This window comes from Manacus vitellinus, unplaced genomic scaffold (assembly GCF_001715985.3).
Source record: "Manacus vitellinus isolate BGI_N305 unplaced genomic scaffold, ASM171598v3 scaffold_15_pilon, whole genome shotgun sequence".
Lineage (NCBI taxonomy): Eukaryota > Metazoa > Chordata > Aves > Passeriformes > Pipridae > Manacus > Manacus vitellinus.
In genome coordinates, this window is record NW_021939122.1 from 12,392,418 (window position 1) to 12,419,905 (window position 27,488).

At 43.4% G+C, this 27,488-nt stretch overlaps 1 protein-coding gene across 4 annotated transcripts in view; it reads left to right on the plus strand.

Moving 5' to 3' along the window:
* Positions 1-27,488, plus strand: part of NEURL1 (neuralized E3 ubiquitin protein ligase 1) — an 86,119-nt gene that overhangs the window by 25,604 nt on the left and 33,027 nt on the right. For all 4 annotated transcript variants that reach the window (XM_018069316.2, XM_018069317.2, XM_018069318.2 and 1 more), the window contains 2 exons: positions 1,807-2,048; positions 5,784-6,105. In XM_018069316.2, coding sequence (XP_017924805.1) covers positions 1,807-2,048; positions 5,784-6,105 — 564 coding nt within the window. The remainder of the gene's footprint in view (positions 1-1,806; positions 2,049-5,783; positions 6,106-27,488) is intronic.

Sequence of the window (27,488 nt, forward strand, 5' to 3'; positions counted from 1 at the left end):
CAGTAACCTCAGAAAATTCTGTCTGTGGGGCTGCTGCAGCTTGTATTGTCTTCTGACCACCTAGTCTGGTTTGTGAGAAAAGTCAGGGTGCACTGCCCCAGGTCAGCAGTGACCTTTCCAAAGGGAAAAGGTCAGGCTTACGTGAGCTGAAGCATCCTGACCTTCCCCTTGTCAAGCTCCCCCTTCATGCAGTCTGTTCTTTCTAAAGGTTTCCCTCTGACCTGCCTGCTCAGGTTAACCTCTACTTTTTCTTGGTACTCTGCTCATTATTTCTCCTCCTGCATGTATGAGGAACAGGAGAAGGAAGTTGACATATTCCACAACATTTTTAGCATCAAATAACTCCCCGTTGGTTCATCTCTCCCATAAAACATTAATGAAAGTGTTTAAAGGTAACAGCCTGCTGTATGACCTCCCTGCTCTGCTTTTAAAGGCTAGAACTGTTGCTGAAAATGGGATGAAGAAAAAACAAACAAAGAGACAAGAGGAGAAGGCCAGAGTGACAGATGCTGAAGTTGAATTATAATGTCCTCATCATAAACCAACATTTTAAGTTCTGCTGGTAGTTATTCACACTCACTCTGATGATGTGCCACTACAATTTTGTGTAGCTAGAAGCTAAGATGACCCAAAAGGCTGGGAGAAATAGGGTCCAGGCTTTTGTAAGCATTATGTTATAGTGGCTATAGAAAGACATAACAATGAGCAATTAATTTGTGTGAAGAATATACATGATTAGTTTCCATCACTTGTATGTTCGAAGGATACTGTTTAGTCATGCATCTTTACAGCACAAACTGGTGCATTGTTAAGGTCATATTTGCTTTAGTTGCATCATTGAGTCTATCACAGAATAGTCCTTTATTCTGTTGGTACTCTGTTTCCAAATCTAGGAGTATTTCCTCCCAAACATATGTGCATAATGTAGTGTGTGTGTGCACACAAGGAAAAGGAAGCAGATGACTTGTGTTCAGTATAATGGTTGTTTTGGGCTGGAACTGCTGCAGGCTCCCTGTTGAAAAGAAACGTGTGTGCCCATTTGTTCGTGAACAAAGCCGCTGTCGTAGCTATGTTGATTGTGCAGACCACCCTATAGTCTTTGTGTAGGGTTTTGGTTAGAGGAAGATGTAATCTCCCTCCTTCATAGCCTTTCTCCTTCTTTGCTTTCCTCACTGTAATCATAGTGTGCTGATCAATGCCTTCATGAGAAGTGGGGTCTCAGCTGAGGTTCCCATCAGCAGAGGAGAGAGGAGAATGGATGGGGCTTGGTGGAGAAGTTCAGGTGGGTTACTGCTGAGTAGAGCTTGAGTATAAATTAGCAGTGTGTGTGTTGGAACTGGCACTTAGTATGGGTGGATAGGGCAGCATCCAGAGTCACATGGAGGTGTGAAAGAAATGATCAAGTTGTGTAGGATTCCTCTGGAAGTGGAAGATTGTTCTTTAAGTGTGACAGCTTTGATACAGCAACTTCACACGTACTTTGCTCCAGTTTTGGAACCAATTCTTTTGTTCTTTCCTGGTCTGTGACCTCAAGATGGCCTGTGATTTCAGTGCTGAGGTGCAGTCTCATTGTCATGCTTTGTACTATCAGATTGTCCAGATGGGAGTCTTCAATACTCTTGTAGTCTTCTATTGCTCAAGATGCTCTAGAAACCCTCAGTGATTTACAGAGTAAGGATTTGGCTAGCTTTTTTTCTTTGATCTATAGTTTTTCTCTGAAGTACCGCTGCTTTTTTTTTTTGCATTGAAAATTACCTTGTTCCTCATAGCAGATTTGAAACCCTTTTTTCTCCATTCTGCTTTCAGATTCCATTGGTGGGTCGTTTTCGAATTCCTCCCACCGATGCCACCACAAGCAGAAGCACTGTCTCCCCATCCCACAGTGTGGAACTCTGTCAATCAGCCCTCTGCTTTTCCATCCTCACACGAAGGGATCCCAGATCATCATGGACACAACACAGAAGGCGGTGAAGCGCCAGGCTAGCTTCTGCAATGCCATTACCTTCAGCAACAGGCCTATTGTTATTTATGAACAAGTCAGGCTTAAGGTGAGTAAATTATACCTTCCCTTTTTGCCATGGGAGCTGCTGTGAATGAATGCTGGGGTGTACCAGGCTTTGTTGCTTGCAGCAGATCTCTAGCCCTTCCTTGAAAAGCACAGTAGTCAGATCTTGGCCTTAAAGATCTGTGATCTTCATTGGTACTTCTGCTTTTGTCACTGTGATTCTTGGAGCCACAGGTACAGACTGCTATAGAAACTGGGAACAAAAGGGAAATCCGTGTTCCAAAGACAGTTGTCTTGATGTTAGGCAAGAACAACAGATTAAATTGAGATTGCTTGGAAAAAGCAAGAAAAAAGGACTGTATTGATTAGTTTGAAAGGCAGCAGCCTTAATATCTCCCTACCCAGCATGTCCTCTAGGCTTTGCTCCCTTCCTACAGAGGAGTTTTGCTGGCAGGCTAAGGGAGGTTGAGGAGTTCGTGAAGGCATTCCAGTCCCCAAGGAGCACTTTTGTTCCTGTAAACAAAGCAGCAATGAGGGCTAGTCTCAGTGGAGGTGAGAGTCAGCCTCTCCACAGCCAAGACATAAGAGATGAAAAGGACCTGGAAGTGAAGGTGCTTGCTTGTGTGCTTGGCAGGGAAAACAGAAGGGTTTGGATGAAAGGATGAAAGGAGCAGTGAGTGCAGTCACAGTTACTGTCTAAGAAAAGAATCTTTCTGTCTGTCTGCTGACTGCTTTGTTGAATCAATCACCTGACTGTGGTAGCCCAGAGGATGGAATTCATACTCCTGGTGCTGCAGCTGGCACAGGAAATTCAACTCCTCTAACACACCATGCCTCCATGTGCATCAGGAGCTGCTTTCTCATGAAGAAACTCCTCAGTCTCCTTAAGAACTGAAGCACTTTTTAGCCCTTAAGGAGCTTGGAGCCCTTTGAACTTCATCCACAGATAGTTCCCAGTCTTTATGCCCTCTGATTTGTGGGACTGCGTTTTTCTGCTCTTAGCTGATTTCATGCCTTACTTTGGCACAGCGTAGGTCATCTTATTTGGCCACTTTAGTTCATGGCACACGTGAATGATCTGACTGCAAATCCTTCATTTATGCAGGAGTTTTCCAGGAGGTTTTTCAGCATATAGCTACCGAGTCTGAATGATCTTGCTGTTGCCCATTGCTAGAGGTCACAGAGTGCTGAGACCTACAGCAGCAAGTCAGCCTTCCCTGCCTCTTCCCTTAGAGCCAGAAAAGGAGCAAGGAATAAGGAAGATGCTTCCTTTTGGACATATACAGAGATTTCAGTGATTTCTGGTTCAGGCCTGTGGGTAGAAAATCCCTCCTACAGGTTTGTTATGTTTCCTGTGGAGCTCTTCTGTTTCCATCCACAGTGGAATCCCAGAGGACTCACTCACATTGCCTAATGAGATTTTTTTTCCGTGTTGGCCAGCAGTTTCGACAATCAACTGCGAAAATAATCTGGGAGAAGATGAAAGCATTACTTTGCTTTTGAAGACACCATCAGAGATTTGAGTGGATTTAGTGGTTTAGGCAAAGGTTCTGGGTTATTTGTTTCTTCCTCATTCTGAAACAAGGTAGCTATCTCTGGAAATTCACACTTGTTTATGACTGTGTATTTTAGGATTTTAGCTTGCATAACATATGTGAAGAATATGCATGCGAATCTGCACAAGAGATTTATAAGCAGAGCTCCTGCTGACTCCAGTGGGAAGGTCTCATGGCAGTAATCAACAGGCTTCACCAGAACTTGTACTCTAGGGATGGATGAAAATGTGAGAACATCTTTGCTTTTATGATAAGTCCATCATGTAATTGCCTCACTATTGTGTGTGCCTGTGGAAAACAGCATCTTAAATCTTACCAACCGAACACTAACCATGAACCCAGTCATTCAGGTCCTATAAAGTCTAAACTCTGTTTGGAAAATAGAAAAAAGAAGTAAGGAGATTTCATTCTATTTATTAGGTATTGTGTCTCACATTTTGTTCTCAGATTTTTTTTCAGCTTTGGGAATATGGGAATATGGCTGTCAAACAGCCTCAGAGACATATGTCCCAGTATGGCTTCTTCCATGTAATTCAGGGCATTGCTAGGGAGTGGAATGAGGTTCTCAAAGATGGCACAAGGCAGTAAAGATCAGGAGCCTGAATCTCTGGAAGCAGGCATGGCTTAGCTGTTTGGGTGTTGATTCTGTCTTTTCCTCCCTTTCTGGTACCCAGTGGACCTCCCAAGCTTTTCTGCTAGCAGTGGCTGCTGAAGGGAGAATTTGGTCCATCGTTAACCGTTGCCTTTTTTAGCAAAACTGTGTTTCCTTTGTCCAGCTGTGTCTAATTCTTGGCAGGCTTTATACTTGATTTGAATTTGGATATTAGTTCGCCTGTGGTCAGACTGTATTGAGAACTGTTTATAGGTGCTGATTAATACATGGAACATGTGCAGCCTCAATTACCATATGAATATTTACTTCACACGGCCTGTGATTGCTGTGAAGTACTGGCAAGAAACTAAATTGTACAAATGACAATGAGGCTGTATTTATCTTAGACCCAAAAGCTTTTAGGGCTTGTGGTAAATTTTCTGCAATAAATAATCCAGACTTCTTCTTGGAGAGTGTGTATTGTGTTTCCCCATTTTGTCACGTGCATGCCTGGTTCACCCCAGTTCTGCTGGGGACACTCACGATCCTGGTCAGAGGAACAAATCCCAGCAGGTTCATACTCAAAACAAGAAAATGTGAGATAAATATTTTCCAAGGACATCATCTCCATCTGGGGACCATACTAACTCTGGAAGACTCCTTACTTCCGTGGGAAAAAAGTGACTTTATAACTGAGTAGTGTTTTGGATGTCCTGCATGTGTTTAGGACCTGCTGCCTGCTCCCCTCAGATCCCCTACAGTCCAGGGCTTAGTTCTTGTGAGAAGAAGCTGATGACTCTGGAGGCATCTGCGATCCATTGTCCTGCTGTCCCTCTGGTACAGAAAGGTGGATATGAGATGTGAACCATTCCAAAAACTAAAGCAGACTCTGTTCCTGACCCCAGCCACACTGAGTCATTGCGTACTGACAGGTGGAGAGTAGTTGTGCACAACATGTTTTGAAAAACACCACTCACAGCTGAAATAAATAGGTTTTTCCCAATCATAAGACAACATCTATTTTTGCCTCCTAATTGGGTATTTAATAAAGTTAGATACTTTAAATTGTGCTTTCCCACACACAGGTTCTCTGTTGCAAGGCTGTGATCCAGTATGACAAGCTAAACACGGGAAAGACTGTCTTTAACTTGTCTAGGAAACCCAGAAAACTGCATGGTGGTACCTGTGATTCTGGAGTCTCTGCTTTTCCTTCAGGTCGTGAGAGACCCCATCATCTAAGAACTATATGGGGAGAGCTCTGCTGCTGCAGGTGCTGAGATAAAAGGTCTTAGGGTCAGTTTTTGGCACATTTCGGGAGAGGATGATTCTTAAGCCAAAAAGAATTACCCTAGAAATAGGAGTGAATCATCATGCAGCTGTAATTACATTTCACCTCTCCACGTAGATTTAATTTGATGTATGTAGTTCTAAATGTGGGCATTGTATCCTAAGTGTGCAGCATTACTGCTTGCAGCTGAAAAAGCTACAGCAGTGTTTGGTGTGTAAAACGTTTCCTAAATCTGGTGGGGTCATCTGCACGCTGGCCACCAGTGTTTGATGCATAGAGCTGGTATTGTTAAAGTAGATGTTCAAGTGCCAAATGCTGTTATTGCTGCTGTTATCTTTGCAGATCACTAAAAAGCAGTGTTGCTGGAGTGGGGCTCTTCGACTTGGCTTTACTTCCAAGGATCCATCGAGGATTAACCCTGACACTCTGCCGAAGTATGCGTGCCCTGACTTGGTTTCCCAAAGTGGGTTTTGGGCCAAGGCTCTGCCAGAAGAGTTTGCAAATGAGGGAAACATCATAGCCTTCTGGGTGGACAAGAAGGGACGGGTTTTCTATCGAGTGAATGACTCCACTGCGATGCTCTTCTTCAGTGGGGTGAGGACAGCAGAGCCCCTCTGGGCTTTGATCGATGTCTATGGACTCACCCGTGGAGTGCAGCTCTTAGGTGAGTACCTGGGTCCAAATGTGCAGGGATGATGCTGAACCTGACAGGGCCTGTCCCCTCTCTGAGCTGGGACGGATGCAGGGAAGCAGCTGTTGCTCCTCCCCAGAGCATCTCACAGCCTCAGCCTGGATCAGTGGGTATTTGAAACGCAGCAGGTAAATATAACACCAGTGGGAGGTGGGAAACAGCTGCTGCAGTATAGCACTAGAAGCCATCTCTAAGTAAGTGGATTTCTGCTCAGAGGTGTTGCTTTGTCAGAGCTCAGAGCCTGGAGTGTGTCATATACCTTGAAAGACTTTATTTTTATCTCATTTTCTGCTTTCCCCATGCCAAAGCAGGAAAGTGCATTTTACGTGCTGTGGATAAATTCTTCCTGGATGGCACTGTTACGATTTTCTGGCTGGTTTAATGGACAGATTTGAAACATGACTGTCTTCCAAATTACCTGAGCAACACTGTGGCTGGTTTTTCCAAAATGTTGCTTTCACAGAGGAGTTTGATTTGTCAGCATGCAGCCTTACATTCACTGGGAGGCAAATCGCAGCACTTCTCCATGTAACAGTAATTTCATGGCTCTTGTTTTCAGCATGGAAAAGGTTAGATAGTACCTGCTGATCTTCAGGAGCTGAAGTTCCTTCTGAAGATCAGAGATCTTGGCTGTTTCCTGTTGTGCAGTCTGCTAATCTCTCTTAGAGTGATGACTTTATGGTACATATGAAAAACTTTATTGAAACTTCTTTCTGACAGTTCTGCCTCCTTTCTGCATTCTGTGCGGTATTAAAAAATCTGGTGGCAGGACTGCCTGTAGCTACCTATATGGTAAGGAAGAGGCATGTGGGTTCTGGAGATGGAGAAATGAGACTGACTTTGTTGCAAAAACTCCTGGCCCAAGATAGCACAAGGCAGAGGAACTGAAGAATTTCTCAGCAGCTTTTTCTTTTTTTAGGTGCAGAAAGATTTATCTTTTGTTATGAATCAGTTTGAATCAGAGCCACTAGGCAACTATTCACAGGCCAAGGTGGTGATATTCGAATTGGGATGTAGAATTTGGGTAAGCGTCACACAAAGGGTTCAGTTAGGAAGAGTTTACAAATGACTCCAAGTCCTCTGTCTATTCTTGCGAGATTTGGCACCTCCACACTGCTCTGCCTGATTAATGAGGGTCCATAACTCTGCGTTATGTGTTTCCTTTCAAAACACCCGAGAAATCATTTCCTATCCGTCATCCACCCCTGCGTTGTCTGAGCATCTTCCACATCCCCTTTCACGAGGGAAATGTGACTTTTGCCAGCCTCTGACTTACCTCCAGTCCAAAAGGCTCATGACTCTGGTGGGCATGAAGTTCCTGAATGAAGCAAGCAGCTTCTGAGTTTACACAGTTGGCGTGGAGCTCAGAGATGTGTTTATAGCTTGTTCCAGGAGCCTTCAGCAGGCTTTAAGCCTAGCAACTGTGCTGAAATGTCTTCGACCCCAAGTCCTCTCTATCTGCATTCATTATTAAACAGCACTAAAAGTCAGAGAAGGGAAATTGTTGGCTGTACTGCCCCTGGATCCTATAGACATACCCACTACAATGTTCTGCATGCCTGTTTTAGTGTAGCAGACCACACATATAGTACAGGACATCTTGCCAAAAATGCCTGGGACTTGACAAATGAATTTCATAGCTTAGCTACAAACATATGGTTGAATTCAACCTGGTATGGCATGCAGGGCATCTGATAGAGGCTGGGGATGCTGCAGTGGTATGTTGAATAGAAGAGCCTAGCATTTCAGATTCCAGTTTGGTGATTTATTTCCCCCTAACCCCAAACATGTTCCTTCTTTTCAAACCTCACTGTTTTCTAATGCCTGTAGGGTTACAGGGTCATACTGCACCTCTGCACTGCCTCCACTTGCTTTATCATTTCTGGTGTCTTTCTGTTTATTGCAGAATTGCTCCCTTCCTACTCCCAGTAATGTAACTTGACTTCCAAAATGAGACTTGCCCAAAGACCTGCAGCAGTAAGTCCTGTGTCACAGCAGGGTCTGAGCTCTGCAGCAGAATGGACAGTGTACATTTATGTTCCCAAAAGTGACAACTTCCAAAACTGCACATTTTTGTTTTGCTTATCTGCATTACACTGGTAAATCAGTTCCAGCTAAAATACGGAACCCAGTAAAGCAGGAAGGTGACCAAATCTAGTGACATTGTTCCTGTCTTACAGATTTAATTAAGAGAAACTTGAACAAAATGGGGGCAAAGCCTGTGAGAAATAAATGATTTGCCAGAGGTTGTACAGCAGTGACACCTGACTCAGAACTGCTGTCAGCCTTGTTGCCCAACTCAACCCTGCCTCTCTGTCTGCATCACAGGCATTGCATAACACTCTGGCATCATTAAAAAGCAGCTGGTTCGTACCTTCATTTTTCATTTCCTCCTGCTTATGGCTTTACCCACAGCATCAACCTTACTGATAATTACCCACATGTCACTAATGCTGTCAGTGCACAGGTGTATATGGCTGTCACAGATGTTCCTGAGTCCGACTGCCCTTGCTTGTGTGTTCAGAGGCAGAGCCCTTTAAGGAGCTTCTTTGCTGGCTAGATTTTGAAATAAAACAGGTGAAAAGGGCTTGCATCGTCCACTGCATCACAGCCAAGGGGAATTTGAACTGAGTTGGGCCATGGTTTGCCTGTCACTGCTGGAGTGAGTCAAATTGAAGGACTGGCTTAAATCCACCTTGAAGTGGCTTCAGGGGATGGGGTTCACAGTGCTGACACAGTCACAGGGGAGAGGCTACTCCTTGCCCTCCTCTACCCACATTATAGAGATGGAAAGGCTTAAATTCACCCAGGACTCTGGTCTCTGACCACATAGTTTCACTGGTTTTCTACCACAGTATAAGGGCTTGCATAGAGGAGGCTGTTGCAATGGAGTGCATGCATGTTCTGTGTTTTAGGAGATGAGTTTTAGTGTAGATGCAGGTTTACATGACCTATAAACATGCCCTTATACAGTGACTCTCCTGCTGACATGCTCAACTTGCAGGCAGGATGGTGTACAGCTCTACTTCCCTTTTTGGGCAGCTAGTTTTGCACAAGTGCACTTTTGCATTCCAGGATAATTTAAAGTAATGTTTACTAGAAATGTGGCTTGTCCTTATGTTATCACTTCAACATACGCACATGCTCATTCACACTTTTTTAAAAGAGTCCGAGAAAAATGGAATATAAGCAATCTGCTGCCTTGCTGCTATAATAAAGCATCAAAAAAAGGAAAGGCCCAGCTGTTTAAATCCTGGTGTTTTCAGAGACCTGGAGGAAGGATGGCAGCTCATGGGAACCAAATGGTGTTGTCTCACATTAACCTGCTTCTTTCAAGGTCTTGGCTAGTGAGCCTGGCATATACACTTTCTGTGGATTCACTGAAGAACAGCAAGGGTGACAGCTTCCCTCAGTGATGTGTACATTACAGCATAATGTATGTTTACAGCATTTTCCTTTACCTTTTGGTGGGGGATTCCAGGTTTGCCTGTCCCATGGTGCCTTTTTGAAAATCACCCCATCGTTTTGGCAGTAACATTGCAGTACAGGATTTCAGAATGGTTAAGATTGGAAAGGCCCTATGAAGATTGTCTAGTCCTATCACCTAGTGTCTTTTCTTTCAAAGCACAGTGCATGTGCTCTAAAAGTACAGAAAAATGGGACTGCAAAGCAATTATAATTCCAGTATACCTCTCTACTCACCCCGTGTTTCCAGTGTGGTAATGTGAGGAATGGTCTACTCATTTTCCTTAGCCCCATTCATTGCTAGGATGGTCAGCAAGCAAACCCCTTTACCATTTATTACTCTGTTCACACTCTTCTCCCATCCATTCTGAATTTTCATTCATGCGGTATTTCAAAGTATTCTTGTTCTTTTACCAGCACAGGCTTTGAAAACCAAGGATAGTTTTATTTAGATTGGCACACTGAGAGGCACCTGTTAAAAGCTGTCACCACATCTTGTAAATATAAAATATGTAAAAAACCTAGTAAGACTTTGCAAAATGAGAAAATTTAAATGCATACATGTTAAATATGCATGTATTAGATTTACTTGAAGTCAAAATAATATAAATATATACTTCAGTCATAAATGTATATACAGATCCTAGTAGAATTCACTAGTAGTGTTGTATATTATATTAGATATTTGAGAAATCTCTTCTTTCTCTGTATCCCCTTCCTAGCTTCTTGTTGCTTTATGTTTGCAATGTATCAAAAATTAAAATGTGAACTGATCCCGAATGGAAATGTACCCATCTTGAGACTCAAGTTGGTGTCTGTTTGACAAGGAAGTTACACATTTTGTGGGGAAAGAAAGAAATGTTTGGTTTTTTTTCTTTTCTCTTGTCAGTTCTTACACAGATTGAATCTCTAGCTCCAGGCCACATTTAGAAGAAACATTAAATAAGCCTCAATTGAGGTAGATTTATGGGCAAATTTCAAGTGTGAATGGTATAAGACTGATGATAAATCTAATTTATCCCATGCATCTGCGGTTTTACTGTGTGGTTATTACTATTTTATTTTCCAAGTGCAAAGCTTATTTTCCATTGCCCACGGGAATCCATTTCTGTTGCTCTTCTGACACGTGCAAATAAGCAGACTGATCTGCTGAGAGAGCTTTGCACTAAACAAAATTGGATAATCAGATATGACTGCAGTGTGTTTTTATAGGGTATTGTTGAAAGTGGAAGCTGTAAACTATTTATCCTTTCTCTGGAAGTCTGTGACTATCTGATGGAAAAGCATAAGTGCTTAAATAGAGTCCTGCTTAATGAAGGCAAGATACAGAAGACCTGCAAACAGTCAGTTGTCCTTGTTTTTCCGCATCTCCTAAGGTGAGAGAGAATTTAAATTGCTCGTAAAGTTTTATTATCTGTAGCTGTTGTCTCTATGGCAGCTGCTGGAAGCTCTCTAACACAGCTACAAATATGAAAACAGTTTAATAAATAACTAATCTCTTGGCATTTTAATTAATCCCTGCTTTGCCTTAGCACCTCTGGAGGGAGGTATTTTTCCAGATGCAATAGGCACCCAAAAGTTACCCACAGCCCCAAGGCAGCTCCTTGTGCTTGAAAGTCTGTCTGTCCTCCAGGTCTGCCTGTCTTGGTTGTGATGATAAGACTGCTGGACACAGCACTTTCAAGCAGATCAGAGCTCCTCTTGGCCGTGTGCGTGCAGTGGGTTTTTTTCTGCTTTGTGTGTTTGACTGTAAACAGTGGAGACTTTGTGCCCATGAGCCTGGGGAAGACAACATGCCCCTGCCCTGCCCTCCTGCTGCCTGCACCATCAGCGTGGGGCATTTGGGCTGAGCAGCTGAATGGCAAATAGCAAGTAAGTCCGAACAGAGAGATGCCAAATAGAATAAGGTCTCCGAGGGATCAGCATTTCAGGCTTCACTGGGACTCGATGAGGTGTTGAATTACAAAGTTGTGCAGAGGCTGTGCATGTTACGTATATTTTCTCAGCCTTGCTCACGGGATAACCTGTTGCTTTCACCCAAACCACCTTTGCCTTAGCAGGACTGCTTGGGGAGTGCAGACATTGCCACAGGTGAACAGAAAGAACAAAATCTGGCACATAATGTGCTGTTGGACACATTATATTCACAAAATGTCCACATTGGCATCAGGAGAGCCTACAAGTGTTCCTGGGTAGGAATAAATTCAGAAGGGATTAGTTTGGCTTTTATTGCCCAGACTGAGCAAAAATGAAGACTGTAACGAGACAGAATGACCAGTGGAAAAATCTATTCTGTGCTGTAAAGTTCCATTAGGTCTATTAAGCTGAAATATTGTTCCTAACACAGGCAAGAAGGTCTATATAGTAATATTTCCATGTTACTCATAAAACCCTGACAATTTTAAGTGTGTTTACGTTACACGTATGTGTATTCTGTAGTTCAGATGCTGACACTGCAAAGGTAGGCCTCTCTGCTAAAAAAAAGTGGTGTCCTCACATTAAATATCTGTTGTGATGATTGATTTGGCTGTTGCTTTAAGGAGGTAAATGTTGCTGGTTTAGACTAAGAAGTTTATCTTGCCTTTACTGAGTGTTGGAAGTGTGGAGAGTGTAGTCTAGAAACAGTGGTTCCAATTAAAAGGGCTTTGACTTTCTTTTACTTCTAATAAAGGTATAAACTACCTGAATAATTGAATGTGTACTGAATTTATTACACAGCTGTAATTTGTTACAGAAGTTTCTAGCATAGACAGGACCTTAGACAATAATAATATACCATTTATGGAGCAGTGTATTCTTTAGAGAGACGTTTTGAAGAATTCCTTATGTTAGCAAAGATTTTTGATTTACACAATTGGGATAAGGTATCTTTTTTTTTTAAAGACATTCTCTTAATGGATAATGCCACATATAATTATATTTTCCTTAGTTTGTCTAGTGTGATTCCTGTTGTAAATCTGTAGGTAATAAATGTCTTTAAAAAAAAAAAGTAGAATATGGAGAATATGTTGGTAGAAGAAATTAATCTTTGCACTTTTCTCAATGCCTTTCTCAAAAATATTCAGCTAAATAGTTTATACTGTTCAAACCTTGGGCTGTAATGCTGAAAGCTAATTCCTCTTCATTTATAAAGCTATAGCTTGACAAAAAGAGTGCATTTACTCCAGTTGGAGTAAAGTTGGAGCTGGAGGTGAGTTTTGGATGTGAATTGAGTGATCTGGTGAAAGTATAACAATTTATTGTGCTAATCTTGCAATTCCAGCTATTCCAGCTGTGGAGAGCCTTTCCCTTAAGCCTATATGACAGATGACAGCTAAACAGTGCTTACATGATAAAGCTAAACACCGTCCCTGTACAGTATGTCTCTGCTGGCGTGAGATAGCACTTTGTCATTTCAATGTCTAATTGGCATCACAGCTGCTGAATATGCAATTTACTGTACAGAGGATGTGAATTTTTATCCCTGTAGGTGTCTAAGTTATTAAAAAAGTTTGACACCTTTAATAAAATAAAATTGGCTTTTCCATCCGTATCGGCAACAGAGCTAAAAATGAGATGTCTCTGTAGTCCAAAGTCTCCTTTTTTTTTTTTTTTATTGACCAAGCTGTGTAAGCAGAACTGTTGTTGTTGGATTCAGACTAGAAGTCGTTATCGATAGGCCAACTCTACTCTCAGTTTTACCAACCTAAACTTGCAGCCACCTGTGGAGTTGCTCTGGTTTTACACTGTGAGCAGAATATAGCCCTGTTTTTTGCTCATTCATCCCTTCTTTTTGGCCAAACACTGAGCAGCAGAAGCTCCTTCAGACATTGCCTGGCTTGTCCTGAAGAAAACAAAACATTTTGACTCAGGGAAGCTGTGCTGAATCAAACCAGAACCTCTCCTTCACAGAAGCATAGAATCATGGAACGGTTTGCGTTTGAAGGAAGCTTAAAGATCATCTAGTTCCAACCCCCTTGCCATGGGCAAGGGATGCCATTCACTAGATCATCTTTAGGCATACTGAGCTACTACTTCTGTTCTCTAAGGTAATCTATTTGTGTTGAATCAAGTCCTGATTTTGATGCAGATCATCTCTTGCTTATGATGCAGCTGATCTGGCAAGGTGCTGTGCTCAGTGAGATGCTGGACTCCTCTCTCCTGTTCAGACATTTAGGAAGATCTGGATCTTGCATTCTTCTATGACTCTCACTTAATCACATTTTCATGATATGTTCTACTGACAATATTTTTTACATCTTTCCTCTATGTTGTGGCATTTGGTGAAAATATCATGCCTTGTACTGACATGTGCTAGGTAAGCACTTCCTCCTGTTGTCTTGGGAATTATAGCAGGTAATGTTGGCAGAACTTAGTGAAATTTGTACAAAGCACTCCATGTTTATAGGCTTGAACAGTATGTCCAGTCACTAGTTTTGATTCTCAGACATTAGCATTGTTTTGATGTTAAAGCCCTTTAAAAATATTTTAAAAAAAAATCCATTCCATCTGCTCATATTAGATTTTGAAATGAAACTTATTTGATATTGGTAAATTTTTAGTCTGTAGCTGGGTATAAAAGACTGATAAAACAGATTGCTGGCCAGTGGCTGTGGCTGGTGTGTTTAAGAAGATGAAAATCTCTTGTGATGCATCTGGCTACCAGTGTGACCCGTCCCAGACAATTAATTCTCTTCAGGAAAAAAAAATGTTTAACTGCTCTATCTTTTTAAGAGGATAAAGACCACTCCAGGGAAAAAGCCTTTTGAATCCAATAATCCTATTCCCGTGCTGGTACTGTGCCAATAGGTACTTGCACCACTTGCATGGAAAGATCTGAAGCCTCTAAAATCTGTAATGCAGAGCATTCCCTCTTCTGCCTGCCCAGGGCCAGAGGACCCCAGCACCTCAGAACCCCATAGGCGTTCACTGGAACCAGGAGACTGGTGATAAATTTTCAATGCATTTCCACAGACATTTGTATTTTCTCCTCATTCTGCAGTGGTGTTTCCCCGGTTGATTTTCATTGCCCTCTCTGGTGTTTGTAGGCAGCAGCCATCACTCTCCTGAGCCTTTCACAGGCATCAGCAAACTGCTGTTATCCCAGCATGGCTTGTGTGAAAGCATCTTTCTGACAAAAACACCAGTCCTTTTGGTTTCTACCCCTTGTAGAAACCCCTTTGGTTTCTAGGCCTTGTTTGCTCTAGATAGATCTGATTCAGTTATTCCATGCACTGGAATGTGTATGCTTGTGTCAGGTGAGTCTTGATGCTGCCTACATTTGTCAAAGCACTTTTTTATTGCTTCATTACTAACATGGTAGAGTATTTGAATCTTGTCTATAATACCACTTTGCCAGGTGGAAGAAAATTGGCTTCATGCTGAAGGTCAGAGCTAGAAACAGTTGGACAGAAAACTGAACTGATGGAGAATTTCTCTGTGGAGCTGCAAGGACTGACAATTTCGACTCAGCCTAATTGCTCACTCAAGAGAAATACAGAAATAATTTGGTTTTGGGCCATAATCACTATTATGAGTATTTGTATGATAATTTCTAGTGCTTTAGTTTTGGATGTGAGACCTAATGCTCCTTAAAAAACAGATAAGCTATGAAAAGTCAAAATAACAATCTGATGGTGAGTCAGAGGGTGCTCTGTGTTGGCAGACTAAAGGATGAAAGCTGGTGGAGTAAAAATTCAAGTGGGAAGTAAAATACTATTTTTTTAAAGTTGTGTAGTTTCCAGTTGGACAGTTGGAACCCATCTTCAATTGGTGAGAAAAGAAGACTGCATAGGCTGCAGGGCCCAAATTCAGCAGGATGGTTAACTACCTACCCACCTCAATGCATATGTAGTTGTATGGTATGCCAGAAATCAGGTGTATGCTTGAGTAAGTATGTTAATTCACATTCCTAAAGATAGAGATGGGCTTAAGGGCTTTGCTAGATCTTTTTGCCATCTGCTTGTTACTGGGTTCTGTGCAGGGCTTGCTAGGTCAAAACCTGCAGTCTGTGGTTAATCAGTAATCAATGGTTATGCAGGGATTAGGCTCTGTGCTTAATGGTTTTTCTGAGAAGCAAAGACTCTTTTAAAAGGAGGAAGAGAGAGATGAACATGAGCAGAGAGGGCTGAACACACTGTTGAAGTTGGAGGGGAGGCAGGAATGTTTCGTCCAAGCAGTACTTGCTCTTCTTGGAAAACATGGCAGGTTTCTGTGCAGGAGGGGTCCAGATACCTGACATAGGGGATCGGGAAGATGAAAACATGGAAATAGGGTGAACTGCTGTCTGAAAGCTGTGAAAGGAGGACAGGTTTGGCCAAGAGAGATCAGGTTATGTTGGTGGGTGACACAAGGACAACTCTGTGACTGAGATACCACCTGTTTCTTGCCTGGCTTCTTTACTTGCACTAAGGTTCGATTTACACTTGTAAATCACTGGCCCCATTTTGATTTTGTGTTGACAATTCATAACCCAAAGGCTTTGGTCCTTTTTTCTTCCCCCTCCTCCCCCCCTCCCCTTATCTGGACAGCACAGTGTTAGGTGTGTTCGAATTATTTTGTATGGGCCACCATGGATATCTGGCATGTTCCTTGAAGATAAGTGAGCTCTTTTATCAGGTCAAGTACGTACTACTGACAGTCTCTCTATCATAGGGATCATGAAGATACAGGAGAAAAACAACACATGGGGAACAATCTGAGATTTGTTTCTTATGTCCTGAATTAGATTGGTGGCTTTTAGTTCTGTTCTTGATAACACCTGTTCCTCTGCATGCAATGGTTCTTTTCGTCATATAGTTAATTTATTATGAAAGTCTTTTCCTAGTGATAAACATCGACAGAACTAAGTATCAAAGGAGAGTTTTGAGGAAGGTGAGCGGGCTGTGTGAGGAGAGAGGAGATACTCCTTTATTTGTCAGTGCTTTGCAGTGGGGATTTCACACTCCTCAGTCTGTGGAATTTGCTACCAGATAAACACTTGTCTATTGAGTTGCACTTCAGAGTCTAATATTCCACTTAGCAGCATCTCTAGCTTGCTTGGCTGAGAAAGAAAACCAAGCAACCATCTTTGAAATATGTACTGAGTGAAATATTCTTCCTCCAGAGGGTTTAATTGCAATGGACAACCTAGAAAATTAATGCAAATTAATTGCAAACGTGGCTTTAAAAAGAACTAGTTGTGCTAACCTGAATAGTTGCTATGGGCAAGCATTTAAAATTGAAATAACCTGACTTTGGTTTAACTAGATTCAGAGTGACATCTGATTTGCTTTAGGAATTTTGCTGACAACCACAAAAAGTGAGAAAAAGTATCTTAACCCCTCTCTGAGACAGACACAGGGGTGAATGGTGACCACTGGAGAAGGCCAGGCAGCCATCTCCTATATCTTTAGCAGAAGGGGGAAAACCAGCAGTAGATTTTCCTAGTAGGACCTTGGTGGGAGCTTCTTAAACTATTCTGGATAGACTTAAAGGTAACTTTGTCATCTCTCATGGGGATGTGTCACTGTTGGTTATTCTGGCATAAGCATTTCCTGGGGCATTTTTGAAACCAGTAGTGCCAGATACAATTGCTGTCCCCTCCTCAGGATGTTCCTGGTGGCAGCTCTTTGACTAAGCTATTATTTTATGGTATATTTAGTTCTTTTTTATCGTTCCTTACTGTCAATCTCTCCAGACCAATAATCATGTTTTCTTCTTTACCACAGCATCCATATCCTGCTGTCATGCTAAAAATGCTTCTGTGATGTTAAATCTTTTCCAGTTATATGAGGAGAATTAATTCATTCTGACACAACCATGAAAATCTGATTCAATTCCTTTTTTTGGTATCTCAGTCACAGTCCTTGATCACAAATCAGCATGAGTCAGAATTTCCCAGGTTATTATTTCCTCAGAAAGGCTGATTGCAACCCTGTCTACATATTTAATATCCTTTTTCTGACTGCAGTGGAGCCAAGCAATGGAGACTGTTTGGGGATCTGGCTGTTGTTCTGGAGTTTGATGCCACAGGTGGAAAAGGTGACAACAAAGAATGTCCCACAGCAGTTTTAGTGTTGTGGTTTCCCATCATTAGGGAGTTGAGTCCACGCTGACTCTACAACATAAAGATGCCTACAGAAACTAGCAGGATTTATTACTCTGGAAACTAAGAAATCTTGGGTCACAGGTGGGGATGGGGCGCAAGTGGCTTTATCAGCTTATGCCAGGACATGAGAATTAGGTAATGACAGATTTTAGAACTGGCCATACTGTGCTGCGATCTGCCAAAGCAGACTGTCGTGAGATGTTTCACATAGATGAAACCCACCCATGTCCTTTTGGGTTCAAGTGGTTAAACGAGTAGCTTATCTGAAGTTACTAAAAGTAGATCAAAATGAAAAATAAGTGGGAAATACTCTCTTTGGGGCCCTTGTCATTAATGTTTTCTCTCCAACGTGTGTTTGTCTCTCAAATTTTATGTCTAAAGGCCAGCAATGCTTTGGCTGCTCATTGAAATGGTGGAGTGCTGTCAGTCTGTTCAGCGTTTGTCTGGGCTGTGGCCAGGAGGGGTTTGGAGGCACGAGGAGGCTTCCCTTTCCTTACACAGAGCTTCTGGCAGGAGGAAATCTGGCTTCCACTTGCCTTTGTCCCTCTCCGTACTCTGAAGCTGTGCTGTCAGCTGAGCAGTTGCTGCAAGGGCTACAGGAAGGAGCAGGTGAGACCCCTGAGGCTGCCCTGTGGGGTTTGTCACTGCACAGATTCAATGTCCAGCTTGAGGGCTAAGGAAGCATTTCCATGTTTTCTATTGATTGCTGCACTTTCCTTTTGTGCTTCTCTTGGGTTCTTTAAATAGGCATTGGTAGTTTTAATACCCATTTGAGGTTTTTACTTGCTTGTTTATTTCCTACCAAGCTCTATGAATATATTTTTTTTCACATGAAAAAAGAAAAACAATGCCCAGAGAGAGATTGATCCATTATTTTTATGGGGGAAGAATATTTATTAGGATTTAACTGTGCAGGAAAAGCCACCAGACACTGCCTGCAGGAGAAAGCCTTTACACACTGGTGTGAGTACCTCACGTCCATAACCAGCGGTTAACAGGAAGGGACAAAAAGCCATCCTTAATTTTAGTGGTAAAGGATTCAGCTCCTGATTCAGGCTTAGATTTCTCATTTTCTTGAGACATATCACACAGGTGCCTGGTTTCTGCAGGATGGAGATACCTGCTTTCTGCAGGATGGAGATACTGCTTTTCTCCCTGACAGGGGACTCTGGGTTTCAACTGCTCTGAGTTGCTGGACTCCTCATGTGCTAAAGTGGGCAAGCAAAGCTGCCTGTCCAACAGAAGTGCCTTATCTTGGTTTGACTCGTGTGCCTTGTGAGTGTGTTTCTGGCAGAGACACGAATTAGTTTCATGGTTTGATTTTATGTTGTGTTGCATATGCCAAAGGCTGCGCTGTGCTGCTGCTGCCCTGCTAAACACATATTGAGTTCACTCACATATTAGAGCTTATGTGAGTGAACTCAATTTCCCCTAAAGTTTCCAAACAATTCTAGGCTTTATTGGTGAGGAGAATTAGGATAAGATGCTGGCACGCTGAGCAGAATGGGTGGCCTTTATGAGGCTCATCCAGTGTTAATCAGCCATGTAATTTCCCTTAAGTGGCAAGGTGCGATTGCTTTTGTTTTAAGCCCAGTTGCATCTTCATGCTACGAGCAGACACGAGACCCTCTCTCTTGCATTATTGTGAATTACCCATTTGGGAAATGAGGATGCTGTAGATTGGAGATACTGCCTGGGAGCTTGCTTGTGGCACAGAGACACAATCAGATGCTGAATAAGCAAGAAATTAATTCTTCCTTCTCTTTCTCCTTTCCACATAAGAGACGGGTTTGTTGTTGCTGGAGCTTTGCCTGTGTAAAGGCTGCAGTGTGGAGCCAGTGTTTGCCATTACACTTAACCTTTGGCATGTCAGAAAGCATCTTATGGTGGGTTCTAAAAGCCTTCTCTGATGGTGGTATCTGCTGACCCTGCCTGCAGTGCTGAGGGAGCCAGTGGGAGCCTGCCAGCTAAACCTGGAAACACTGGAAAACAAACCCCTCACAGATGAGACAACTGTAGGACACTGATTTAATACAACCTAAAAGTTGAACTTCAAATAGCTTACAGTGGAGAACAAATCAGTATATTCTTCTTTAAAAACAGTGATAACATAATAAACATAACCCTAGTGAACTCCAGGAGGCATAAATCACTTGTAAATCAAATGCATTATAAAAAATAATTATGATTCATTGCTGAACTCTGTTTTACAGTCTGTGAAAACTTTTTATGTTTAGCTTTCATAAAAGCATTTCCCTTAATCGAAGTTGTTGCAATTAGAGGGAGTGGTAATGAGCCAGAAAGCAGCTGAGTGATGTTGCCTTTTGAGGATCTCTACAGCTGCCATTTTCATAGCGTGAATAGCGATGCTTGGTGTTGGCAGATCAGCGCTCCAGAAATTGGAAATGTTGTGTTTTGTAATACACCCCCATTCCCCCAAACCTACCATGATGTTGAATTCCATCCACTTAAAACAGAGTCTATGTTTAACAATAATTTAAATCATTATCCTGCCTGTCAGCTTGGAGTTAAGGGGCTACGCAACTGCGATTCTCTGTTTAGAAACTGCCTGGAATAATAACTTTCAGATGTCTCAAATATGCACCACTTATCTATAACATCTAAATACAAATGTCTCCCTGCTGAGCAAGCCCAACACTGTTTACCTATCGTGTCCAAACCATTCCAGAGGGTTTGCTTGGCGTGGAGCGGAAGGCCCTATATCCGCAGCTCCGACAGCGCTGTCAGTGTAATGTTTTTCAACTCCTCCTCACCTTTAGGTGATTGTGAAGAAAGAAACAGCCTAAGGCTGGGGGTGACAAGTGAAAAATGTCTGTGCGTGTGCATCCCCCCTCTTACCCCCGCTCCAAGGATAAAAGTGCATTGGGAGCCAGGCCTGTGCTCCTGCAGATGGGATGATGCTCGCGCCTTTGGGTCCCTGCCAGCCTCCCATGAGATGATCCAAATGCTGAATCCCGCATGCCCCAGGCATGCTGGGGCTGAGCAGAGTCAAGGCGCTGTCGCCAGCTTGGGGGCCCTGGGCTCTTTCTCCGCATGCAGACGTCAGTGGGACCTGTCAAGTCTCATTGAACGTCAGGCTACGCAATTGGCTTGCGCCGTATGCTCCCCCCAAGCCGCGGCGTGCCACACCCGCTCCACGGCGTGCCAAAAGCCGTGTGCCACACAGCTGGGTGGCTCCACTGCTGATGGGAGCTGCCATGCTGGCTGTGGGCGCTCAGTGTGTCCCTCAGGGAGCTGTTGTGGGGGTGATGGGCTGTGGAGTGGAGCTGACCCTGCAGCTTCTGAGCAGGGAGAACTGAAAGGTCCCTCCTTGCTTTGCTGCATCTGACCTGTGGCTTCACATCAGGGAGCCCCTCTGACTTTCGGGGGCTCTCGTAAAGGCCTGGAGTCTCATACCACCCACCAGGAAAGAGGGAAGGTCCATTCCCATAGCTGGCATTGGGTACCAAAAGCCTCTGCACAGTGCTCTGCAACCTAGTGGGACATGCCATGTAGCTTCCAAATTTCCTAACACATGCTGGGGAGCCCCACATCAGGCTTTGTTTCCCTTGGGCACAAAGAGCATTCTTAGCTGGTGTGCACTGTCCTGATGCAGCAAGTGAGGATTAAATAAGGAGAATTTAGAAGCTTTTAGTGCATCTTTGCATCATCTTAGGTCCCTAGGTGATAACTGAGTCACAGCGCTTATTCAAATATCAGGTCTATCCAAATGCTATTGACATTCCTCCTGGGGCTCTTATCCCTTTGCTCTCAGTTAACTGCTGCATTACCTGTGTCCAGCCCCTGCAGCACTGCTGCTGTCCTCATACCTCACAACCCCAGGTTTTTTGAAATGTATGCATTCTGAGCACTGAAAATTGATGTTATTTTATTTTTTATAGAAAGCACGAAAGTTATACCTTTAGCAGGGGCCACACTTAGTACCAAATTGTTCTACAAGGCTGTGGTTATGTAAGCAAGCCTACCCCCTTGTCCAGGAGAACAGTTAGCATGTGTGTCCCCTCTGCAGCCACCCAGGGCTGCCACAAAGGAGCACTGCTGGTCTGCTGCCTCTGCAGCTAGGTTGGGCCCACAAGAGTGTTTTTAAGAATAGCTGCAATTAGTGAAGTGTGCATTACATTGGCTGAGCTCAAAACATGGTTTCTTCCTCCTTTTTTTAATGCAGGCTTCTTTGTAGGGGATGTAGCTTGGAGAGGAGTCCATTATAGCTTGCTCTCAACCTGCTCAGGAAACCAAATTGATGAGGCTCAGTGTCTGGGGCCTTCATGCAGCACAACTGCCTCCACACATGACTGTACAGGCCCATTTACTTGCTTGGAATGTCCAAATTGTGTTTCTGTTCTTCATTAATCTACTTGGATATAATAAGTCATGTTCTTCTGGTGGTGGTTTTCTGAACATAAACATGCCCTGGCATGTGGCTTGATGCCTGCTCAGCTTGCTGGAGCTGCCTGTCCCACCTGCACAGTGGTGCTGGGGGAGAAGCTCTGCCTGTGGATGGTTTGAATGGTTAGGGACTCCATCTTTATGGGCCTGTCCTCACGTACACCAGTATCAGGCTGAGGATGAGAACAAGGCACATGTGGGATCCACAGGCTCTCTATCCACAAGCTGGCTCCTCCTGCACACTGACTCTTACACCAGTTACTTTATCAGCTTCTTGTCACCTCCTCAGCAGCTCCTCACTGGTATTCCCACCATCACTCATGCCAGAGGTCCTGGAACATGTTAGCATAGCAGAAAAATTTCATATATTTAATCCATTGCTCTGCTGTGTATCTACATCGCTGGTGTGTGACAGTTAAAAGCTACCTACATCCTCTACACAGAATATCTTATTTACTAGTTTTCCCTGATACTGGCTCGCAGCTTGGCCATGGATGCAGGAAAATAACTTGGAGGCACTGGAGCTGCCTTCATGCTGTTTGTTGCTCTAAATTTGTACGTGGTGTTTGCTGCCCAGACAGAGCGAAGGCTGCGATACCGGATGCTGGCATCTCAAGTGTCTTCAGTGAGAGATGACCAGTGACGTGTTTCTTCCCAAGTGGCATCCCGAGGTGACACGACAGCATGACAGATGGTGTTAAGTTGCATGAGAAGCATTGCTGGCCAAAAAGGTATAAGCAGCTAGTGTGAGCCCATGTGATCAGGTCCAGTCAGTCTTTGTAAGGAGCTGCAGCTAGTCTCATTTATTGGGGGTGGGAATTATTTGCTATAAAAAACTAAAGGTTCAAAGCTGAATGGAATCTCAGCTCCTCCAAAACCCCTAGTGCTCTCTGATCTGGTGTTTTGATTACCTGAGCCCGTTTAAAATGCTAGCTCAAGCATCAAGTCCTCACATTTCCATTTAGCTGTTCAAGGAAAACAATTTTAATAGCAACCCAGCTATTCATCAGGATTAGACCCTGCTGGACTAGTTTGGATAGCATGCAGGCTAAGTGCAGAGCGATCTGAACTTAACTTGGAACATCCAGAGGCACCAAAAAACATTTGCTTCTGTAACTCAAGCGTGCTCCTCAGCCCCCGCTCTTCATACTGCTGGCCATGTCCAGGACCAGAAGAGGAGGGGCTGGGGGGCAGCCCGCTCTCCTGTTATTCCTGGCCCTGATGGAAACAGGGAGAAGCAGAACTACCAGCGGGAAGCATGCACTTTTGGAGCTCCCACCACAAGTTGACATGGATGCAGAGGAGAAAAGCATTTGTGTACTCGAGTGCTCACCCAGGTGCCCCACGTGGCAGCAGCACCTCGGCCCATGGCTCACACCATGCATCCCTCCCTGCCCCGGCACTGTGGCCTCCGAAAAGCACCTCTGGGATTCCAGTGGACCAGGAGAAGCTAATTTGTTCTGTATTTATTGTCTAAGTTTAGATAGCTAGTATACCGCTCTGCCAAGTGTTGAAGGAAAAATTCCTTGTTCCATGTTATATGTTTCTTGGAGAGGCCCGTGCTGAGCTGAGCTGCCAGTCCCCAGCCAGCCAGCACGGAGCAGGGCTTCATGCTGGCACTGAAGATGCTGTTTTGCTGATGGCTTCAAGACTTGGGAATGCTCATGGGTTTCTGCTCTTGTCCACGTATTTTCATGCAGACATCAAGAAGTTTTGCTTACTTAATCTCCAGTATTTAGTGGGAAAATGCTAGAAAATGTTCTTAAAAAAAATAAATAATGGAAGTTGAATAGATTAGGGTTGCTTTCATGCTGTTGCTGCTGGCTGGCTTTTTCCTGTCCAGACTTCTGCAAGAGGCTCAGGCACCCAAACAAACTTGGACATTTAATGGCTGCAGTGGTGGGGACTTGTCAAGGGTGATGCTGGCTGCCTTCCGTGTAATCGCTGAGATCTGGAACTGAGAGCTGGAAATCCCTTAAGAATCTGGTTTCTTTAAGTACTTTGACCCTTTGGATTGGCTGTGGAGGTTCCTGGGACAGAAAAATTTATGTAAGACATTTTGCAGTGTCATCTTTTTTTTTCAGTTTTGGGAAGTGTTGAGACTGGATGGAGTTCAGTGGGTGAAAGGGATGGTTCTCTTGAGCTTAATAACTGCTGCTGGTTGTTTCTGAGGCATGTTGGTTGCTTTACAAGGGGAGGCAGGATAGTGTCTGCTTTCCATCTGGAAGGACAGTGGCTGTTTTATTCACAGAATGGTCTGAATTAAGATAAATTTCTGAACATTGTAGAAATCTTGATGGTGAGACAAAGCCCTCTCACTAACTGAAAATAGTGACTTTTTGAAGCTCTTTCTGTAAATATTTACGATGATTTCTCTCTAGATATGTACATTTGTAAGTATAAAAACAATCAAACAGAACAACTCCAAACGCTGCACAAAGATTAGAAGTCTTCCAGACTTTCACCATTTTCATGAAAAGTAAGGAGAAAGTAATTGCATTAAATTGTTCACAGTTTTTTCAGTTGTCTGGACAGTACTATACTGAAATAACACAGTGCATCTAGATGAAAAGGGAATTCACTTTGCACTGCAGATCACATGCAGACAGCAAGGAGGACTTGTTGAAAAGTTTTGGAGAATGGTGAGAGGAAGCTGTCCACTGTCCACCTGGGCATTACATCTCAGAAGAGGTGCTGCAGCTGAAAGGGATTGTCCCTACTGCTCAATCCATGGGAGAGGGGAGGAGATCAGCTGGAACCTTCAGCGTATCCAGCATATACAAATGGGACAGGAGAATGGGCCTCATCTTTGCTTCTCTGAAAAACAGAGAATTATCCATGTTGAAAGGGAAGTAAAACCGTGAAGGAAGATTAGCTCTTATAGGTTATATATTCACAATACTTTGGGGATCTGAAAAAAGGAGAAGAGGAGAATTTATTGTTTCTGTAGTCTTGGGACTGTTCTGTGCTTTCCTATGTTGCACAATAAGCACAAGATGCAACTTCTCTGTGGGGGGAAGTGTGGCAAGTCTCTTGAACACTTAAATACCTCTTGATTCCTCCCTTTGGACATGCACTGGCATGCTCTTGTTGTTCTTTCCTTCCTCTTCCCACCTTCCCAGGACGGGAGATACCCAGCACTGCCAGGAGAACCTGAACAGAGCTGGAGCCAAATGGAAATATTCAGGCTCTTCCCACCTGGGTGACTCTTACAGCAAGTGTGAAGACAAACATCTTACAGACTATGTTCTCTCTTTACCCTGCTCACCTTCAGGCATGCAATGAAACCTTTTCAGTTGAACACATGCAATGCAGGGTGTTGGAATCAGAGCAGGACGTGATGTGCTTGAATTTTAGGCATTTAGAGTTTTGTAGATCACAGCTACTTTGTTTATTTTTAATGTGGGCAAGCACCTGCCTGCCAGCATGAAGTCCATCACCTATTGCTAACTGATCTACCAGGAAAACATTCAGGTTGGGAATGCTGGGAAGCACATTTGCAGCATTGCAGTATAGGATGACAGATGCCCTTAATGAAGAAGCACTTAAATGCTATGCCAAGTGTCTCCTTCTCTGTCTGTCAGCATCATCTTCCCTGAGCAGCAATGTGTTTAAGGCATTGCTTTATGTTTCTGTTTGGGGAGCCAGGAGATACCTTTGCTGACAGCTGAAACTCAGGTCTGAGGATTTGAGTCATCAGAAATGAAGTCTAATTATTTTACTTAGACACTGGATGGTGATGACAAATTTAGCCATTGTGGAAATTTCAAAGCAGAGAGCTGGCTGGAGATGGAGAGTTGATCCCAGCATTTCCTCCAGAAGTAGGGATTAGAGTCCCCTGCTGCCCTGGAAGGCTCACAGGTATGTTGAAAGCACTTCATGCTCAGCAACAGGAAGGCTGTGGAAATGACAAGGACGGGGTGGATTGTAAGTGACTGCCCCTGGTTACTACACAGACTACAATAGATTTATTTAAAGTTTCATAGGCTGTGTTTCCCACTTAAAACTACATAGATTTCCAGGAGAAGGTCAGCTGCTGGCCAACTGCTCCCTGGAGAAATGCTTAAAAGGGTCTTTTTTAACACCTAAAATGTTTCAACATTTAACAAGGCAAGTGTGGGATCTGTCACCGAGGGCTCTCAGAACTCACTCCCTGCAGACACCTGGGGGTATTCAGGGCATCACAAGCTGCTTGCAGGAGGAGAACTTGGGTCAGAGATCATAGATTAAATGACCTCCTGGAGGGTCTTCAGGGAGGACGAGGGACGGGAATAGAAACTCGGAAGTCTGATTTTCTGCCTGTTGTTCTCAAGCACAGCTAAATCACAGCCTGGTCACATGGTGCAGTAGATGACTATAGATGTGGTGGGAGAGTAGCAGAAGGGAAGCTTTGAACAGGAGTGGAATCAAGAGGAGTGAGAGACTGGAGAATGGGATGAGACAGAGGCAGGGGATTGTGGGTATGGAGTGCAGGGAACCTGAACAGCGAAAGCAGAGGTAGAAACCCCAGCAAAAGGGCCATTACAGAAAATACTTTTTTGCTTAGTTTGGAGAATATATACATTTTTTTAGAGCACACTCATGAGACAACCTGTCCAGTGTTTGTAATCTGAAATCCTGTTGTCTAACATGGTTTTGGCTGTTAACTTTTTCCAATCTATTGTGTAAATAGCTTCTATTTTAACATTTTGGCAAATGGCTTCCTGGGAAAACCCTGATTCCTCCAGCACTCCACCAGGGTCCTATTGTCCGGGATCTTATTTTTCCTTCCTGTTTCACATGAACGTGCAGAGCTTTGACAATTGCACTTTGTAATCTTGAAATGTGAATGCCTTCCAAGTCTGGAAGGAGTCTCTCAGTTTTTGAGATTGACCTTTGATTTCCAGTGACAGCCAGGATGGATTTCTGCAGTTTTTCATGTTGCCCAGGGCCTGACATTGACTAATAGGACTGGATATTCAGCAGGAATGTCAGGAAGCCTTCGGTGATGAGATTTATTCATGCTGTCCATGCATAGTTTCAAAACCGTAGGGCTAAGTTCCTGTTTGGGGTGAAGGAAGCAGTGTTACAACAGGAATGAACAGGCCATTGCCCCTGATGGCACAGAGCAGTGCTTTCATTCCACGTCCCCTGAGATCTATTGGATCAGCAATAAGCATTCTGGGCTACTTCAGCTATTGCAGTAAGGATATGTAAAATCCCAGCAGCAATCCATTTGCTTTTTATTTATCTTTCTTAAGAAAATAGTGGATTCTGCTTAGTTTTACTGAAATAGTCTGTTACTGCCTGGAAATTATTATCTATAAAAAAAATGTAGCAGATGTGGCTTACTGTGTTTGAGAATTTCTGCAGAGCTTCTGCACTGACTGAACAGGGGGACATACATGGGAGACAACTCACAGAAACTGGAGTAGGA